This window comes from Elaeis guineensis, chromosome 15 (assembly GCF_000442705.2).
Source record: "Elaeis guineensis isolate ETL-2024a chromosome 15, EG11, whole genome shotgun sequence".
NCBI lineage: Eukaryota > Viridiplantae > Streptophyta > Magnoliopsida > Arecales > Arecaceae > Elaeis > Elaeis guineensis.
This window is the reverse complement of record NC_026007.2, coordinates 59783426-59804521: the sequence shown is the minus strand read 5'-3', so window position 1 is coordinate 59804521 and position 21096 is coordinate 59783426. Positions and strand designations below refer to the sequence as shown.

The window sequence follows — 21096 nt, the reverse complement described above, 5'->3', positions numbered from 1 at the left end:
CTTAAGACGTGGCACCTATACGTCTCTGGACCTACTTTGTATTGATCAGCATACAACCTTTTTCTCTCCGTTGACTACAGTTGAATCTAAATTGGACTAAGATTACATGGCCTGTAGGCCATGATGGTGTGCATCAGATAGCACCTTCTAACACCATGCACATCCATCTGGAGCTTTACCATGCATAGATACTATGCACTATTGACATTTGCGACAGTTATGCATGCATCATAGACTATTATTACAAGTCTTCATACTAAGCCTACAATCCATCAATCCCACATCCAAATCAAACATCAAAATCAAAACAATTGATGCTACTACTTCCCTTATATATGCAGTTGCACCATCACCTTGCTTCAGCTATTAGGCTATTTCAATTAGGATATGTTTGGTTCGTATTTGAAATTGGAATCTGAATGATTGAAATAGGAATCAGAATGGTTATTTCTTCGGTATATTTTTTCATAATCTGAAGTGAAATGAAATTTGAGTATTATGGAAGAGTTGGAATTGAGTTTTGGAGGATTAGAGGATTGGAGGATTGCTATTTTTTTGAAAATCAGAATGAGAATGAAACTCCCATAAATCAAACAATTGTAATTGGAGTCACTCATTTCTATTTCCATTCCAAAATCCAATTCTCCCCTAAGTGCTGAGTTGTGCTCAACTTATGCAAATACTCCCTTATTTCATTTTATGTCTCTGGCTTTTTGGTTTTTAATCATCTATCCGACAAAAAAAAAATGGAGCATAATCGTTGAATTAAGAATGTATTTTTTGGAAGTAATACAAATTAACCCCGTAAGCAAGTGCCGGTGGTAATTAATAATACGTGATAGATATATAGACAACTTAAGCTACCATACCAAGGGGATGCATCATCAGTTACTGCCAGCTTTTTGAGATTCTTTTTCACAACTTTACCCATGCAATTTGAGACTTTCCTTCTTCAGTAGCCTTGCGATACCCAAGACCCCTTTCTTAGTTTCAATTGAAACTGAGAGAACCATGAGGCCAGTTCTATTGCTTGTTAAAGTTTAAACAAAAAAAAAAAAATCCTGAAAACCAAATGCTATAGAATACTCACACACTAACCTTGGCTTCTCGTCCTACCTTATCTTTTGGGTTTTAGTTTCCGTTCTAATCATGCATTGTGAGGTTCATGGATGTATGCGAATCTAGTATCGATGGAAATATTCTCTCTTTAGAGAATGCTGACTCTTCCCAAGGAAAAACGAAGTTTCATAAACCATATTTAAATAACTTCTTTGGAGCAAAATGATATCATATTTAGCTATTGCACCATGCATATGTTGAGATTTATTATCAGGTCCTACTCAGTTTGGAGTTTGTATTTTAGTGATTTTTGATTTTTAAGTTCAAACATGAGTTAAATGCTTCTTTAGTATCTCCTTTGGGAATAAAAGAGTACAAAAAAATAGAAAAAGATACGAGAAGAAAGAAGAAGGAGAAATTATTTTTGTATGAAGATTTTTTTATGAAATATCTTTATAAGTTTTAACCTTTACTTTTTTTTAATAAAATTAATTTTTTCCCTCAAATTTTTTTTTATAATTATTTTTTTCATAATTTTTTATAGATATTTTTTTATATTTGATGTTTGTTTTGGATCTTAAGGCGGAACTTCACTCTACTCTGCATAATATACCGTTCCACAGTATAAGTATCTTATGAAATGCTGCAAAAGTTGTCGTGGATACTTTGAAACTCCCTTCTCATCGTTCAGAATGCACTGTGTGACCACCACGAGAATTCTGCGGCTATGCAACAAATCCAATAGGATAATATAAACCACAAGCTAGACCACCTCTTCTAAATAGAGCCAGCATCGGAACTTGTTAAACCAACCATAATATACATCTAATTCCAAATACTTAGCAACGAAAAAAAAAAAAAATTGCGCATGGCATTAACGACATAACAAAAATGACTTAGGCCAATTGCAGAATGATGCGTGTAAAGTACCATGGGTTGTGAGCCAGCTAACTGGCCCCGGTGAGTTGCTTACACCTTGGGAGCCTTTTCACCTGGTCCGCACCTCCATACCCCACACCCCCCTACTTTCTTTTTTTCCCCTATTTCTTTTCTTTCCTTCCCATTCCCTTCCCTTTTTATGAGGAGAGTCATTCTAGCCTATTTTTGTGAAAAGGTGGCGCGTGGCACTATTTTTTTTAATTAGAAAAAAAATTGCCAAATACAATAAAACTAACAAAATTATTTATCAAAAAAAAAAATACTATTCTAGATTCTTGTCTGACGTTTAGATACTTTTCTTTCATGAATGAAAGACCGATATCCGTGGATCCGATTTGAGATTCGTGGATACTAATGAGCATCATCTAATTGAGAGTACAATTCTGTGGGCTGAGCTGCGGATAGTCTACGTTAGTATTTTTTTTTATTAGATCGAGATTCAAAATTGAGAGATTGATAGTGGAAGAAGATTCTGCTACCATAATCGTTTGGCTTTGATAGTATTCGTCTGAAACGGATGCACATCCTATCTTTCATGATATTTAATATTTGACGAGAAATTACGCTTCCTGCGATCTTTGCCACATCCATTGCAAAATCAATACTAATGCTGATTGGATGGCCTCTTACATAGCTAAGCATCTAAGAAGACTGTATGAACTGATGTGGGGATATCACAGAGAAATTTTTGAAAATTCTTTCGATTTTTTTTTTTTAAACATATTCATATTAAAACTATATGAGCATTCCATTTTATTAAAAAAAAGAAAAAAAAAAAAACCGACTGATATTATTAGCCGGACTCAAACAAGTAGTACAAATCAAAAACAATTTCACAATCAGGAGCCCATAAAAGACAATAACCATACTTGCAAATCATGGCCTTTGTTAGCCACTCTATACTTACGCATGACATACATCCACCATAACATTTGCTCTGTTTTTAATAAGGATTTGACCATCGGATACAGAGATAGATCTCGCTCCAATATCTACGAGAACAATAACAGAAACCAACCATATTCTACAAGCAGAACAAATACATAAAAAATTCACATCAGAAGCCTTCTACAACAGCATTCTTTGCAGTAATAACCAGTTTCATATATATTATCGGCTAAAAAGATTCAAACTTTATGAGCTAAACGGCAAAAAAATCCGGCCTTGGCCTCATTTCTAGTACCCGCCGCCCCTGGCGTTGTCGTCTTCGACCACCCGGTCGGTGAGGTAGACCCTGGGGAAGTCGGCGGGGCCGAAGGTCTTCTCGGCCATCATCTTCTCGACGTCGGGCTTCCGGAGGACGGTGCGGCGGGGCTGGGGACGGTTGCGGCGGGGGTCGCGGGAGTAGTATTGGATGTGGAAGACGTGGGCGGGGTCGGCGGTGGGGATGGAGGGCTGGGCCGGGGGAGTGGCGGGGCAGAAGCGGCGGTACTCGAGGGCGCTGGGGAGGGCGCTCCGATATTCTGGATCGGAGCAGGGACCGGTGATCTCCCACGGCTTCTTGAAGAACCTCTTGAGAGAGTGGAACAAGGATTTGGCCGCCAAGAAAGGGGAGGAGGCCATGGCGACGAGAGAGAGAGAGAGTAGCTAATGGCGAGAGAACCGGAAGGGCACGAGAAAAGCTCGCACATGAAGAATGGAGAGGAGAATATATGAGGATTCTTTTTATTTTTCTGTAGTTTGGTCGAGGAGTTTCTAGATTGAGATAGGACGCACATGAAAGGACTAAGGCTTGTCCACACGTGTGTGTATGGTTCGCACGATCACCAGGCATTTCACCTAGATATGATATGATTACTTACATCACTTGAACGATGGTTTGAAATACTACAAATGATTTTTTACCCAAAAAAAAATACTACAAATGATTAACAATCATGTTCTGCGGCGCATAAGCTGTTTTAGTAATGTACGGTCGTGGACGGCTGGCATCATCAAAGAATATATACTGTTGAGATTCATTATTAAATCCTACTTTAATGAGAATTTTATTTTTATTTATTTATTAATTTTAATCACTTCAAGATTTTATTTAATTATTTCTTATATATCTTATTTTTAATAAAATTTTATTTTTAAAATTATTTTATTTAATTTAAAATTTATAATTTAATAAATTTTGATTTTTGAGTACAAATTGGGATCAAATTTTCACCCATGTGATGCTTTATTTTAATAGATTTTTGTTGTCTCCTCTGTGGAAGAGTGGAGATAAGTATGTGAGAAGAAAGAAGGAGAAGAGATTATTTTTTCATATAGAGATTTTTTTATTATTTATTTTTATAAATTTTGATTTTTATTTTTTTTAAATATATTTATTTTTTTTTCTAAAATTTTTTCTTCCATAATTTTTTTTGATGGTTCTCTGTAAATATTTATTTTTCGATTTAGTATTTATTTTGAATCTTGGACTGACATGATCGATTTACTCCAAATAGTATGCCATTCTACATGTATTTATAGATCGTATTATTTGATGGCTATCCATCTTCTGATAGTGTTCATCCACCGCTACACAACACTTTGTGATGTGCAACTATGCTCGATGATTAAATTCTAGAAAAAACTATAAACTCGATGATTGGTTAGTTGATAATATTATTTAAATTAAATTGTAGGTGCATATAATTGTGGCAACATTTAGGTTTGAAACCCAAACCCTCCATGGATCTAATCCCTTCAAGTTCTATAAATTCAGATTGGTCTCTTGCATGTGATTTTTTTTTTCTTTTTAATCTTGACTGGATCATGTGCATCTTGTACTGGTTACTCCCCTTAAGGAATGTTTGGTTTACAATCGGAATCGAAATCGAAATTGATTTGAATCGAAATTGGAACAACCAAATCCCTCAAAGCGTTTGATTTGTGATCGAAATCTGAATAAAAATCTGAATCCTTAGAGGAGAATAGGGTTGAGTTTTAGATGGATTGAATCCTTTCTATTTCATCTCGGAATCGGAATGGAGCTCCTCCCAATCAAACACTTGGAATGAGAGTTATTCATTCCCATTCCGATTCCAGACCCCAACTTCTCCCAACTAAACATCTCTTTAAAAATTATGAAGCGATTTAATTAGTACTTTTGATCATTTATGAAGAACAAGATAAACATATGTAGATGCTTATGAGGTAGGATGTCATAAGGTGTAATATATGTTGCAAAAATTGCCAGCAAGCTAAATGTGTTAGTCACTAAAGGGATTTGGTCATATAAAAATTTTTATTAACTTTTAATGATATTATGTCAATATTTTTGAAATTGCACAAGAATGATGCTGAAATTGTGCTTGGAAATAGTGTCGACAGGTAGATAAGGACATGGTATATGTATCATAGGGAATAATTCTTTTTCTTTTTCATTTTTTAGAAGATGATTAGGGAAAGGAACCTAGTTACTTTCTTTCACAAAGAGAAGTGTTTCTATCCTCTAAAAAAGAGAATATCATTGAAATTATAATGTATATTATCAGCTAATGTTGAGAAAAGCATATGGAGTGTCATAGTATTCATATTTAATTACACTAAGAATGCCAGCTTTCAGTCAAAATTATGTGTATTATTTATTTTAATAGTTATCTAGCGTGAATACATGCAAGAAGAAAGTACTATAATTTGTATGATGCAAAAGTGTCAACATTTAAGGCTAGTAAGGATTTATGGCCTGAAAATCCTTGTGACTTATTTTAGATAAATTGATGAGATTTTTTAAGAAAATGAATTTCATATATTGATTTTCTTAGAGTTTTTTTTTCTTTTTTCTTTTGATCAAGAATATTTTATAAAGTTAATGGACGGAATCCTACAAAGGATAGTTAAAAATTCAAAATTCTCTTTTCATAATATAATAAAAAAATAACAAGTTGCACTTATTATTCTTAATAAAAGGAAATGAATGCGTAAATCAAAGCTTAAAATCAAAATAATTTACATATATTATTCTGCCTTCTCACTCACACCTCCCTCACAAAAGAACAAAAAGAAGAGAAAATAAGGGTGTCGTCGCACCAAACTAAATAATACATAACTTTGCACGGTCGGTCATATAGAACCATGGACAACTTATTCGAAACTTTTACTTACAAAGGTCCTAATAAAAGCATGTTGCTTTAAATGTTTAATAGTTTGAAATCAAGACCTCGTACGTGAAGAGATGGGTGTGAACCAAGCTACCAAATACCAACTATTGATATATGCATTATCTTCTATATACAAATTGTAGGCAGTTTTTGTAGGCAACAGATGCTAGATGAACTAAAAGATCGTTTTAGTAAGAGCTAGAATATAGAAGAATATTTTTGAGAAAATAGGATAAATATGTCAATAAAAGTACACTCAGCAATATTTTTTAATATCAACTAATATAATGAAAATAGATCAGTATATATTAATGTTTCAACAAAAATTTCAACTGAGATGAGAACTATGTGCTGCCTCATAATAAACTCTTAGGGTTCATTTAATTGGGGGTAATCTGGCATGAAAAAAATAAGTTTCATGTCAGATTATTATGTTTGGTATGAAAAAAAAAAAAGAGATGGTAAAAAAATGATAGACCCCATGCTTATTTTTAGAAAAGAGAAGATAAAATAAATACCATAGGAGATTGGTATTTGATGAATTTTTTAGTGGTGGTAATCCATACTTAACAAAAATATCTCTTATAAAATTGTATATATAATTATTAAATTTATTTGATACTTTTTCAAATTTATTTAATAAAAAAAATTTATAAAAAAAAAATGAAGATGGCGTCATATAAAGGTCTATGTGATTATAATCATTATATAAAAACTAATTACAGATAATAATATTATCATAATATTAAAAAAATTATATCAAAAGATATATTTATAAATTTGATCATATTCTTATATAAATTTACCTCCAATCAAACATAGTAATCTTTTTTTAATATCATTTATCGGAATGATTTTTTCATCAACCAAATATAATAAAAATTATTTTTTTCTCCAATCATTTTTTCAGATAAATAATTTTTAAGAAGTATCAAAGTACCTCTGTAATCTGACATATCTCAACCAAATAGATCTTTAGAGTATCTATATTATACACAAAGACTTTCACACATAGTTTCGAAACCTATCATTTAGTTTGAGAATATTAAAAAGATAAATGATATATTAATATACATCAAGTCAAATGTAAATTTTCTATAACCCTACTCATACAAAATTCTGATAATGAGGACACAAAATAATAATTTATCGTATCCAATTTACCTAGGAAATTGTTTTTAACTTAAAGGAAAAATAAATAAATAGTTTTTATTTTTTGGTAAAATATAGTTCTTTTTCATTGAAAGGGATTTTCTTTGACTTGGATTATAGCACTGCATGGGGAATACTTAACCCAAGGAGAATCGATGTGCAAGACTCACATGGAACCCATGTTCGTTCACAGTAAAACCCAAAACCCATAGTCGCTACCAAGCCACTTCCCCTTTTAAAAGCGCTCTCTCTCTCTCTCTGCGGCGCTGTCTTTGCTCTCCGCTCCTATTCGCTTCCGTCCTCCCTCCGCGGTCTCTTCTCCTTCCCTCTCGATTCCCGGGCTCCGATCGAAGCGGAGCTCCACTGCCTCCGCGCCGCCTCTCGACGAGGGTAAGCTTTCTCTCCGCCCTCCTCGATTCATACGTTTGCTCCCATTCTTCGGTTCTGATGCACCCTCCATTTCTTCCCTGAAATTTTACTTTTCTCCCCCTTTTTCTGATGGGATTTCGTTTCTAAGAGATTTGTTTTCACCGATAAGCCCAAGATCGTCCCCATCGCCTCCTGGTCTTTGAGTGGTTCTAGTTTTCTAGACCACTTGCCTGCTTGATTGTTTTGTCTCTTGATTTGTTTATTTATATTTACAGGCAGCTGAGATTTTTTGGTTTAGGGTTTTATCTTGCTTGTTGTGTGTCTTCTCTTTTTTTGAGCTAGGGTTTTGGTGCTCACTCGAGGTTCTTTTGGTATATCGGAGATGTAGATTATGCTGAGTGGAGACGAATGTGATTCATGGTTTGGGTTTAATTTTGGGTATGATTGGTTGCGAATATCCTGTTTTGTGGCGTTTGAGCGAGGTTTTTCCGTATTACAAAAATGGCCTTTGAGTAGAATTTTTCCTTGGGCATTTGAGTACCTTTTTTTTCTTGCTTTTCAGTTGGTTCTTTTATTGCTATATATATACATATATATGTTTATATTTGTTGTTTTCAGGTGATTTCTTTGTAGGGATGCTTAACTTTAACCCTGGCAGTAAGAATTTTTAGGTTTAGTGTTTTTCTGGCTTGCTTGTGTGCCTATCAATTTCTTTTCTAGTAGGTCTTGTTTCTCTAGGTTTTGCAGCATCCTGGAGGACTAAATTATTCTGGATGATAAAGACTGTACTTGATCATCTTGGCCTTGACTGGCTGCGTTCATTTTAGATTTTTAGGGTTTCTCTTATTTGTCGCTAATAGTTTGTAAATGTTTTAGCTACATGGAGGAACCAAATTAGTTATTGTAGCTTGGTTTTCGCAAAATTGAAATTTCCACTTTGTACATATTCTTTGCCTTACTCTATGTTGAGGGTTTTTATTGTTTTACAAGGTTTTCTTTTTTTTTTTTTTTTTTTAATGGATTGAGTTTGTGTTATTATATTGGATTTTGTGGTCTTGGTTCTTTGGATTTCTTTGATCATTTTTGTGATAGAGGAATTTCTTATTCAAGTTGTGCTGACATTGAATTTATTTGCTGCAACCCAAAAGATTTCGATCTATTTTCAGGGTTTTATGTTGAGTCCATTCGTTTAGTAGGAAGGGTGTTGGTGGCATTGAGAATTGAATATGTTTGATATTCTTGGATTCTTTTTGGTTCATGCATTTGAGGCTGTTGAATAGCTTGTAGGGTGCTTGCTTCATAAATCAATTTGGTATCTCTGGGTCATCTCTCTATCTAAAGCTTTTGGAGTATGTATCTCGGAATATCTGTAGAGTATCTTGTCCTCCAATATGTGGCTAGCTGCAGCTTTGTTCTATGACTGACATGCCTTTTCTAATCACTTTCATTTTTTCAATTGCTAAAGGTCAGGAAAGTACTTTGTTTCTTAATCTTGCTTATGTTGTAATAGTTTTATAATTTGTTTTCCAAGTATTGCAACTTGCTATTGAGACCTTACAGCATTACAGAAGGTTTTTCTTGGAAACTGCATCTTCCTTTTGAGTTTAAGTTTGTATTGAATTTCAACCTGTATACCTTTATAGATTCCTAGGTTTCTCTTATTTTTCAAAGGAAAAGTTACTTAGACACCCCCTCCTCTTCCAACACCTCCTCCTCCTCCTCCTTTCTAAACACCACTGCAATCCTTGTCCCTCCTCTCCATCTAACTTGGTTCCACTTGAGCACCACCATCTCCTTCTATTCGAACTTCTCTCTGAACTCTGTCACTGCCCTTATCCCTTATCTCTATCTACCTTGGTCCCGAGCCCAATCTACTTCCTACAACCTCCTTTTCCAGCACCTCCTCCTTGTCCTCTCTAAATTGTCCTGCTGTCCTTGTCCCTCCTTTACATTCCTCTTCTCCATCTAATGTGGTCCCGAGCTCCACTTGCTTCCCTTCTGATCCTTCTCCTCATGGACCTCCTCCTCATTTCCTCCTTCCCCTCCCTCCCGTCTTGCCTCTCCGACCTCCTCTTCTCCTCAACCTGCTGCCATTTTCAACCTCGTCTACGACACCCCCTGACTACCCTCCTCATTGCTGCCATCCTTTCTATCTTCCACTCCGTTCCTATGTTATGCATTGCATGGAGATCAAGGACCACACCACTGCCTTTCACCCCACTACCTTCGTCCATAGCACCATTAGGCAGTGCTGCCAAAAAAGAGTATTTCGGTCTTAAAAGTCACTGGACTATCATATGATGGAATCATTTGAGTCCAAATAAATGAAGATGGATGGCAAGACCATATTGAACCACTTAACAAATTCAGGGATCATTTGAATTTTTTTAAACTCGAGGTATACTAAGTGAAACTGACCCTAAGTTGATGAGGTGTCAAAGTAATTTTTACTTTTTTGAATCCAGCAATCTTTGACACTAGAGCTGGATCTTGGCACCTTGGTTTGCATTTTTCTCTACTTAGACCATGGTCTAGAGTTTGTTTTGATATCTTTTTTTACGTGAATGTACATGCATATAGACATATGTACGTGCATAAATGTGTGTGTGTGTGTATATTAAAATGGAGGCATCAGCTTCTGTTTGACATGTGTCTATTTTTCAGTTTGACACGTGCTAGAGGCTATCCTGATCGTAAGTTTCACCTCCATTTTTCTTCTTCCTTTGCCCCGTAGCAGCACCCTGTGCAAGGCATAAATTTTCTTCTTCTTCTTTCCCAAGAAAAGGGGTAAAAAAATCCCCTCTCCCAACACCCCTGCCCTAACCTTCTCCTCCTCCTCGCGGGTTGGCGTGCTGCAATGCATCTGATTTGCAGTCCACAATTACTTCTTTGACTTTTTCCCCCTTCTTGCTTTCTTGCATCCATGTGCTTGATCGATGCCGTATTCTCTTGATTTCTAAGATGACGTTACGTATGCTTCCTTGGAACCACTGTCTTCCATTCAAATGGTTCTGTATCTGTTGGATCTGCATGCCCGCTTTTCCAAACGAGAAAAATTTTGAGCACATCTCCGTAGCAGGAGATGTTAAATGTTTGATGGATGACCTTTCATAATTTTACTTTTATTAACCTCTGTTGCCATTGGATGGTAGACCTGTTATAGTGTTATTATCAAATTATTCTGACCCTTCGAATAGACCTTCTGTTTCCTCTTGTGAGGGGGTACATCTCTAGTCTCTTCATACAACATATAGCTTAAGTGCTGTTGCATAGTCATGTTTACCTGATTTCTATATCCACAGTCATGGGTGCAATATAAACGAATTGAATTGGGAGTTTTTTTTAGCTTCTCTTTGGATCCACGACCTTTTTTTCCAGAAAAAAATGGTCAAATTGATGATATATTTGTTAGATATGTTCATAAAAAAAAACAATTATTAGATATCACTGTATTAATGTTTTATGTTTGCTGTGATAGAAATTTTCATGTTTGGAATGGGATCATGAATAGGTCTATCGACATCAATATGAACTCTACATGTAACATGACATTTTTTACGCCGATTTATCAGATGTTGAACGACCTTACTTTGCACAAATCAAACAACACTTGCAGATCAGAATCATCAATAACAGACATTGACGTAGTTTACACAATGACACATGCACTCATGAGTTTCAGAAAGATGGCTTAAAAAATTTCAGATTTTGCCATTAAATGTTACATGAGATGGTATTCATGTTGATTTCTCATCTATTAAAAATGCAATATCCTAATTCAATAAGCATTATATTTTGTAGGGTTTGGGGATTTTTGATTGAAAGGATTCTTCTTTGGCTACAAAATTTTCAATTATGGATTTCTGTTCTCATGATAATGTGAATATGATACAAATCCATGGTGTAAGACTTGTACTAGGCCTAAGTTACACCTTTCTGAACTGTCATGTGGATACATGAGGATGGTGAACTTTGGGCGATTTGCTATTAGGCAATCAAGTTCTAGCCTTTGTTCCATATATGTCTTTTCATTTCCTTTTCCCTCCTTTTTCCGTCTCTTTTGGAATAATGCTTTGCATACAGAGGATCAACAAAGTGTGGGGTGAGTCTCTCCTTCTTTGATGATCAGAGAAGACAAGCTTGGAGGATGGCTTGGGTTTTGTGTTGGGTATTTATCGTATGTTTTCCCCTCAGTTTTTCCTCTATTTTTTCGATCCTCAACCTTTTCAATCGGATGGAGGCTTGGGTTTAAATTGCATCCTGCGCATCGCGCAGGTTATATGCTAGTATATGAAGTAGACATAAATATACACATACATAAATATATACAGATGTAAATATACACATAAGTATATACATACATACATATGCATAAGCATTCATAAATATATGTAGTTAAGCAAATAAGTTTTTTCAGTATAATGTTTGTGTATTTGTGCATACTGGCATACAAAGATTTGTTTTTTATGTCTTTGCATGTGCCTCTATATACAGTTGTCAGTGTACCATATTGTATTGTTAGGGTCTAGCAATTAGAATTCCCTTGTACTTTGGGACCTTTCTTTTATTCTCCAAAAGGAACTTTCTTTGCATTCCTTTTGTGTCATCAGATGTTTAGCATCTCTCACTTTTCTTCCTTTAATTCTATTGATTGCATAAAAGTTTGTTTGTTTGCAAATTTTGAGTTCCTTTTGCATTGTTGGATGTGTAGCATCTCTATGTTTTTCTCTCTTGAGTCTTGATTCTATTGATTGCATGATAATTTGTCTGACTCCTTTACAAATTTTGAGTTGTGTGCGTTTGTATACATGTTTTCATTGTCATCATTAATTAGAATTTCCTACTACTTCTTTGGAACTCTTTTCTTTATTTCTATGTGTAGCATCTCTCTTTTTCTTCCCTTTATTCTGTTGACTTCATGCTAGATTGTTTGTTCACAAACTTGAGTTGCATCTCGTGTATGTGTAGTTTTGTTTGTTAACAAGATGCCTGTCTTAATTGATGTTTCTTATGGGATCTAACTGATGCTTAAGTCATTACAGACATGGCATTGCCAACTGGAACTCCTGTTCCTCTGCCAAGTCCGCAAGTGGTATATATTTATTCTTTCACTCCCTTTTTCATAGTTTTTATATTTTCTGCCATGTATCTAATATGACTGTAATTGCTTCTACAGGTTGGCAGTGCGTTTGTTCACCAATATTATCACATTCTTCATCAAACACCAGAACAGGTTTTTAGGTTTTATCAGGATTCAAGCATTCTTAGTCGCCCAGATTCTGATGGCATGATGACTTCAGTAACAACACTGCAAGTATGATTCAAAATAGTGCAAAATATACTCTTCTGATTTCTTTTTTTTTTGTAAAATATCACCTTAAGATTCTAAGAATGATTTTTATTTTTTCAAAATCTCTCAACTAAGTTTTAAAAAAGTTCCTTGCTTTTCTTTATTTTGCTTTTGTTAATTCTATGTGAACTAGTGCTTTTGGAATGCTTGATCATGAGATACTCATGAAGTGGCTTGGATAAAAATTTGTGTAATTTTCTTATGTCATGGGTGCATATATTATACAATAATTCTTTGTTTTACTTCTCCCAGTTTACCTCTCTTGTAGCGGATTTACGGTTGAGAATCGTTATGTGTTTTACAATGTTTGCTTACTTGTGACCATCTCACGAAAATGTTGCTCTACAATTGAACAGTTATGCATGGAGAATGTGCTTGGATTTAAAATATATGTATAGTTTTTAATGTCTATAGGATCTATATCAGATCAAACATCTGGAATTTTGATGGTCTACAAAAATCACAATCTCTTTGCCTCAGGAATAGCAGGAAGCATTGGTTTGAAAAGGGCATCATAATTACTATTTGATTGATTAGTAGTGATATTTAAATTAAATGGTATAATTTACTATATTCTAATCAATTGTGCATCGGCTGGTTGCTTTTTTTTTTTTAGGGGGCACACTTTTTTTTTTTATTGTACTTAAGATATACTTCAGGTAGATGTCTCCATATCCGTTTATAACCAAGGAGTGTATTTCCATCTGTTCTGATGTTGTTTTTCACAAATGCATTTCCACTACTCCAAAAGATTGATTGAGTATATGTTCATTTATCTTTTAATGCTGTTCCAGGCTATCAATGACAAGATTATGTCGTTAGACTTCAAGGACTATTTTACGAAGATAGAGACTGTAGATTCTCAGATGTCCTACAAGAATGGTGTGTTTATTGTTGTTACTGGGTCTTTGACCGGGCTAGATAATGTTTGGCGCAAATTTGCCCAGTCATTCTTCCTTGCTCCACAGGAAAATGGAGGTTATTTTGTCCTAAATGACGTTTTTAGATTTGTGAATGAAAACAAACCAGCGGAAATGAATCAGCCATTAGCAAATGGTACCAGCAGTGATGCCCCTAAAACTCCTCTAACTGCTGAACCAGGTATAAGACATTTTCCATGTGCAATCTTTTTCTAACTTCACTTCTGAACTATTTTAACTATTTCACTTCTTCACAGAACCAGCTTCGATTCAGGAACGTCATGTGGCAGAGCTTGCAACTCCTCTCTCAGAGGGGGATGCTGACAATGGCGAGGAAGTTTTTAACCCATCAGAGAATGGTGGTTCGGGAGTTGAAGATGAGGTTGTTGTGGATCCACCAGTCCATGAGAGTCACAACGATGCTCAACCAGGTTCTGAGACTACTGCTTCTGTGGCCCATGAGGACGCACCTAAGAAGTCTTATGCATCAATTGTGAGCATTTATGTTTACTGTGAAGACTATTTTGTATGTTTAGAAATAATAGATGGTCTGTAATTTTACTATTGGCAATGTTTCCTGGCATTTTTTTTTTATGCATTATTGAAATTTTGCTTTCTATCATTGTCATGAAATGCTCTTTAGGCGATCATTCCATTGCAGAATTGAAATTTTAAAATTTTTATTTGATGTTTCTGAAAATTATTTATTCGTTTTATACATCTTTATTTTAAAGTAAACATGTCCTTTAAGTGCCAAAATGGAGTTTTGTCCTCAACATAGCAATGTTGTAGACCAAGATCTGGTGCCATTATTTATTTTGCTTCTTTTCCTTTTACCTAATTTTAATGAGCTGGCAGGTCAAGGTTATGAAGGGGAGCCCATCACCAAAACCAGTATACGTGCCTACTGCTAAGACAAAGCCATCTCCTGCTAAGCCTGAGAAACCTGCAGTTGTATCCACAGCACCTGCTCATGCCTCCGAAACTCCAGTTCCTAATAGCACTGTCCCTGAGAATAACTCTCATGAAGGTGTGCTCAGCATTTTGCTGTGAGATAGTATATTCTCCTAAAATTGTACTTTCTTACATTCCCCCTTAATATTAGACTTTTCTCACTCTGCAGTGGAGGGTCATTCCATCTACATCCGCAACCTGCCTTTGAATGCAACAGCTGAACAAGTTGAGGAAGAGTTTAAAAAATTTGGACCTATTAAGCCTGGTGGTGTCCAAGTTAGAAGCCATAAGGTTGCTAGATCTTCTTGTGATTTTGCATTATCTCTGTTTCAGTGGATTCACATCATCCTTAATCTTACAGATTGAGCGCTTTTGTTTTGGCTTTGTTGAGTTTGAGTCACTAAAATCCATGCAAGATGCAATCAAGGTATGGTGTTTGGACTTTCTGATTTACTTCCAAAAAATATTTTCAAGAGTCTTTGATTAGAGTTTGAGATTACTTGAAATGTATTAAACTTTGAAAGAAATAGGTTATATCAGTGAAATAATCACACAGATTATCTCTTGCTGGAGGGTTAGAGATTTCTTGCAATAACTCAATATGGGGCCTGTGAATAAGCCTCTTTGGCTAATTTTAGGACCTCTTCTTGGTAAATGAGCCTTAACAGCTGGATACCAGGCCCTACTGTACTTGGTCACTTGGCCCAACCAAAATTAGTTGATGGAACTTCCAAGTCATGCACATTGCATCGCAAACACCTCTGATAGTTTCATAATTCCAAGAACTTGAGGACTTGATTGTACCATATTTCTTGGATTGTTATATATGGTTCTATTTTCATATTACATCAAATGGAACTCATGAGCTTGTATGCTTTTGCTTGGCATAGTCAAGTAACCATTTGCAGCTAAATTTAGTGGCAACATCTTGTTTTATTTGGGGCATCATTTAGTCCTTGTGAGCCATCCCTTGATGTCAGTGCCTGTACGATCAGTGGTTTATTGCTTCGGTGTTTCATAAAATAGATCTGTCTTTGTAAAAATCTTAAGCATTCTTACCTAGTTAGTATTTGAACATCTTGCCAAAGGACCAGGACAAATAGATATAATCTTAATTTGTTTTAAAATAAACCCCACATAACTATTTCTGTACCAACATCTCACACCCTTTTATTTTTAATGCTAGCAAGGGCTTCAATGACAATTCCTTTGTTGTTGTATTGTGTCAATATTATTCCCATAGCAGTGTTATAGATTGGCATGGGATAATTTTCTATTACAATGGACTCCAGACTGACCAACAACTATTTGCCAGTCAAGTTCATGAGGGAGTAATGTGAAGCTCAAAACTTGAATCTTGGCATTCTTTCATTTATACTTCATGATTGGGAGGCAAACATCACATTAATTAGGAAGCAACTGGATTTCTTCTACATCTATTCGGCCATATTACACACAACTCTAAAAGGAGGTGCTTTGGTGAAGTACTTTGCTCTCCATTGACTCTTTCACATGTGATTATGCTACATTAAATTAAGAAGCAACCAGATTTATTCTACATCGAAATCTTACTAACCAGCTTGTTGTACACTGTTGGGCCATTGGAGAGCCATAATTTGATGTGTTAAAATCTTGTTTGTAATTTTATATTCTGTGTTTGTATAAGGGTCAGGATTTCTGGTTCCATTTGGGGGATAAATCTCCATGCATTTAAAAGATTTTAAAAAATGATAAAGCTTGTCCAGTCCTTTTGTTGCAGTGGTACCGTTCTTTTCTGTATCAATTTTCAATTTCTTATGTTAGACCTCACCAATGCCTGACAAGGGGTTTCAACATTGTTTGCAGAGTGGAATCCAACTTACCTTGACCCTTGATAGTGTTTTTGTTCTAATTTTTTACCATCGACTTTAAAATATCTTCGGAGCACTTTATTTATTTGCTGAAATAGATAATGTTTTTATTTATTCCATGTCCTTACAATGTGACAATGGTGAGGTCTCAAATGTCGGTGGGACTTCTCATGGGACATCGGGATAGGATATTGTCTTGAGTGTTGGGATAGGATATTGTCCTGTCATTGTCTCAGCATTCTGATCGGCACGTCTTGGGACATCTCCTGTCTCAAGTGTTAGGATGGGATTCGATAGTGGCATGTTGCATTTCATGGGCAAATTGGGATAGCCTCATCCCATGGGTTTTAAAACCTTATATAATGGGTTATAATATTAGGACTCGTGTGGTTCGCGGGAAGTAGAAGGGGGAAGTGGCAATTCCCGGAAAGTGAAGAAGAGTCCTCTTATTTTGTTGGACTTTTAAGATGAGAGAGAATGGAAAAAGCTCTTTCCATAGGAAGACTTTCCATGTTTCTTGAAAAATGGAAACCCATAAGAGAGATAGGTTTTGAGACTTTCGATGGGATGAGAATTGATGGTCCTTTTTTTTTTCAAAAATATTTTTTTAAGATTTATGGCTGAAATTTTACAAAATATAAATGGATGTTTAAGATGAAATACTGAAAAGTGATATATGCCCAAATCTTTATTTTCTCCTCTTTATAAAATTCATATAATATTATATTAATATTATCCTAATATTTATATTAATATGATATTTATTTTGATATATATATATTATAGTATTTATAATATATCAATATTATTTTGTTATTTATACTAATATAATATTTTTATTAATATTAATATAATATTTACATTAATATATTAATATTATATTTATATCTATATTAATAAATTTATTATATTAAAATATTAATATATATTAGTATTATATTAATATAATAAATTATTATAATCTAATATTATATTATAATATAATATTGTTATATTAATATTAATATAATATAATATTATTATTTATATAAAATTTGTGAGCAAAAAGATATGATCTAATATTTATTAAGGGTATAATAATATTTTACATAATTTTTCTAAAAAAGTGGATGCTCAACCAAACATAAGCTATTCTATAATAAACCACTTTTCCATAGTCAACTAAACATGCAAAAATCATATTTGTAGGAAGTAACTTCCCAAGAAATTACTTCCCAAAAAATTACTTCCTAGGAAGTTGATTTTTGGGAAGAAAAGTTCTTCCCATAAACCAAATGAATCCTTATTAGTTGCAAGTGTGATGGCTGTATATTGAAACCACTATTTCAGGTTTACCCCATAACTTTTTTTGGAGCCTAACTTGTTTTCAAGGTGTTTTTTTTTGGGTTACACTGGGATCAAATTGTCTTGTTGAAATACTGAACACTTATCGATTTCTGATCTAAGATTGAATCCTTGCTGGCTTATCATGTACTTTCAGTCATTAACTAACTTAGGTTATAGGTCATAAGTTTGTGCACAGTTTTCCCCTCCATAAGCCTTATTTTTTATATATTTGTATATTAAGTTGCTTATCTATTCATGGCTCATTGTGGATTCCCTTTTCTGAATTTTTAGGCATCACCAATCATGATTGGAGGCCGTCAAGCTTATGTGGAGGAGAAGAGAACCACAACACGGGGTAGGTGTCTTTTTTGCTCCTCTTCTTCACTGGAGTATTTGCAGAATTATTTGTCATGATAATTGTAATTTGATGACTTGGTGAGAAGACTTCAATATTGTTCAAGTTTAGTATATATGATATCATGGGAATTTTGGAATTAGTTTAAGTATCTATAAATATTCATGGGCATGAAGTTGTATGTTGAGGTTTTATATGTTTATTTGATGGCAATGGGCAGTCAGTTGAAACTTGCAAGTGTTATAGGATGGGTCTGTTGTCTGTTAACCTTTCAAAATATTCGATATGGCAATTTTTTCTTCATAGCTTGAGAATATTAAAATATAACAACCCTTTTCCTCCCCAAAAACCCAAAATATGAAAAATATAATAAGAGAAGAAATTCTGCTAGTCCGATCATCTTGGTTCATAAACTAGACTTATAAATCACAATTTGCAGTGGGCTGTGTGGATACTTCATGGCTTCATGATGTTTGCTTATCAAGGACCTTTCCCTCAGTCCATGCATGATCTTCCCTTTTTAAAGGATTATTTTGATGTGAGGTATATTGCAGTTGTTAGGTCCTGAATCTCTTTCCTGAGCCTTGATTCTAAGTCAAGTTTGCATTTTTACTTTGGCTGATATCTTTATTTGAATATGCCCACACTAATATCAATTTGTTCTTTTCTTGTTATTCTGGATATGAGTGTTGGAACTTAAAAAATATAGCTTTTGTAGGTGGCTGATTTTCAACCCACATGTAATGTTGTTGTTAGATGTCAACTGTGACCATGCGTCAGTTACTATCTTGAATTTCTTGGCAGGGAGCTTCAACCAAGTTCAATAGCTATCCAAACTAAAATTGCATGATATTATCAGTTTGCTATTATATTTTATCACTGGAGCACTAGTTTATTTAACTCAACATGTATGTTTTGATTGATTGGTGGCAGATGAGTTTGCTTTTGCCAAGATATTCACACTGATGCTAATGCTTTTTCAATCTGCAGTTGTTAATGGTGTCGTTACCAATAGTGGCAATGGTAGTGGTGGGAGAGGGCGCTTCCTGTCAGGAAGGGGTAGTTTTCGAAATGACAGTTTTAGGGGACGTGGAGGCTTTGGAGGCAACATGGGCTACAGGAGGAATGAATTCAGGAACCGAGGTGAGTACACGGGCCGGGGTCGGGGCCAAGCAGCCCGTATTGGTGATGGTTATCAGCAGCGGGTCTTTCAGAATGGGAATGGCAGGATTGGCCAGCCAATGAGCTGAAGCAGACTGCAGTTTCTGCATGAAAGTTTTGAATGAAGGGGAACCTTCCTTGGTGATGACCAGAACCAGTGACTTTTGTCCTTCTTAACAGAGTAGTTGTCTGTTCTTCAGTGAACAATGTGATATATGATTACGAAAACATGCCAAGGAAACCATTTTTGACTTGGTTGTTAACAACTGGTGATAAAAATTTCATTTTTTTGAATGAGGGCATCCTTATTCTTTTCTGATTAAGATCTAGGTTTGGTGCAAGCATAAATGTGGTTGAGTTTGGGGTTGCATAGAGGTTCTTGAGACCAAATCAGCTGCTACCAAATTATTACTGTGCATCAGCTCATCTTGTGTGGTTTGAAAGATATTCTCAGATAATTGATGGTTTTCTAGCACTGTGACTGGCAAAATCTTGCCCTAGTTTAACTTGGGAAATGTGAAAGCCCGACTGGTAAGCAACTTATGCAGCAGACATTGACATGTTCACATTAATTGGATCATGTGTACATGGCATTGATTTTCTTAATTGTGATATACTTTCCCCAGTTCTTTTGAATAATTTGCTCGAGTTATTAATGAAGCAAGAGGCTTGCTAGGTGACTAATTTCTAGTTGAAGGTTCTGAATGATTTCGGGTATCCTATGGCATGGAATGTATGTATGCTTCTCTGACTCCATTCATGGAAGTTGATTCCTTGTACTGTCTTTACAGACATTGGAGTTCGTTTTTAAGCACTTTGCACTGGAGAAAGAGATGCTCGCACTGTCTAAATTCAGTCTTTTTTTGGTGAAATATGATTTTCTGTTCATGAATCTTATTGTGACGGTAATTTTAACCCTTGCTATTTGTTCAGTCAACTATCAGTATGGTGGAAATATTATCAACCACTAGTTAGACATAGCAGTTGAGAAAGACGATCAGGTGTGGAAATAGCGCTCTTTTGATGGTTAGTTTTCTCGTCATTTTACCTTGAATTGGTTGCAGCTTACTGATACTTTTTGACAGAGCATTGGGGTATCCAAAATCTTTTCTTTCCCTTATGCCTATACTTAGATGCATTTTGGGTTAAGTTTTGGCCCACTTCACAAATATATTTTGTCTTATTTCTTCTAGGAGGCAAGAAGCATGTTTTTTAGGTTCCATCCCTCATTTCTAGTCTCCGGTTTTGAATGTGAAGTGTAGTGATTCATTTCACTTATTTTTAGAATATTCATATAGTGTCATAATATTGTGTTTTTGGCTTGATCTTGCGTTATTATTGGTTTCTTCTGCCTGTAAGCAAATAAAATATTCCAATATCATTCCCCAGCTTGCCATTTGTGGATGAAAATCTATGAACTAGAGGCCAGGAATCACTTGGGAGGAAAGAGAATCAGCAGGTCTACATTTTTTCTTTCAATCACCAGGTTTATATTTTGTGCCAGCTCTCCTAAAAACAAAGGGACTCGAGCAAGATCTTTATGTCAAAGTTTATTGCAGTCGAAGAAATGTGGAGGCGTAGCCGC

At 35.1% G+C, this 21096-nt stretch overlaps 2 protein-coding genes across 2 annotated transcripts; one reads left to right on the top strand and one right to left on the bottom strand.

The window, feature by feature from the left end:
* Nucleotides 1-2899: 2899 nt before the first annotated feature.
* LOC105058093 (uncharacterized) lies at nt 2900-3613 on the bottom strand. Its single transcript, XM_010940886.3, has one exon. It carries the CDS (start codon nt 3559-3561, stop codon nt 3175-3177), a length of 387 nt encoding a protein of 128 aa, XP_010939188.3. The 5' UTR covers nt 3562-3613; the 3' UTR covers nt 2900-3174.
* Nucleotides 3614-7457: 3844 nt separating this feature from the next.
* LOC105058092 (nuclear transport factor 2) lies at nt 7458-19805 on the top strand. Its single transcript, XM_010940883.2, is given in 11 exon segments — nt 7458-7616; nt 12638-12687; nt 12772-12909; nt 13740-14046; nt 14123-14358; nt 14724-14895; nt 14989-15110; nt 15181-15246; nt 18287-18350; nt 19341-19592; nt 19595-19805. Coding segments are annotated over 10 exon segments (1434 nt in total). The 5' UTR covers nt 7458-7616; nt 12638-12639; the 3' UTR covers nt 19624-19805.
* Nucleotides 19806-21096: the final 1291 nt, after the last annotated feature.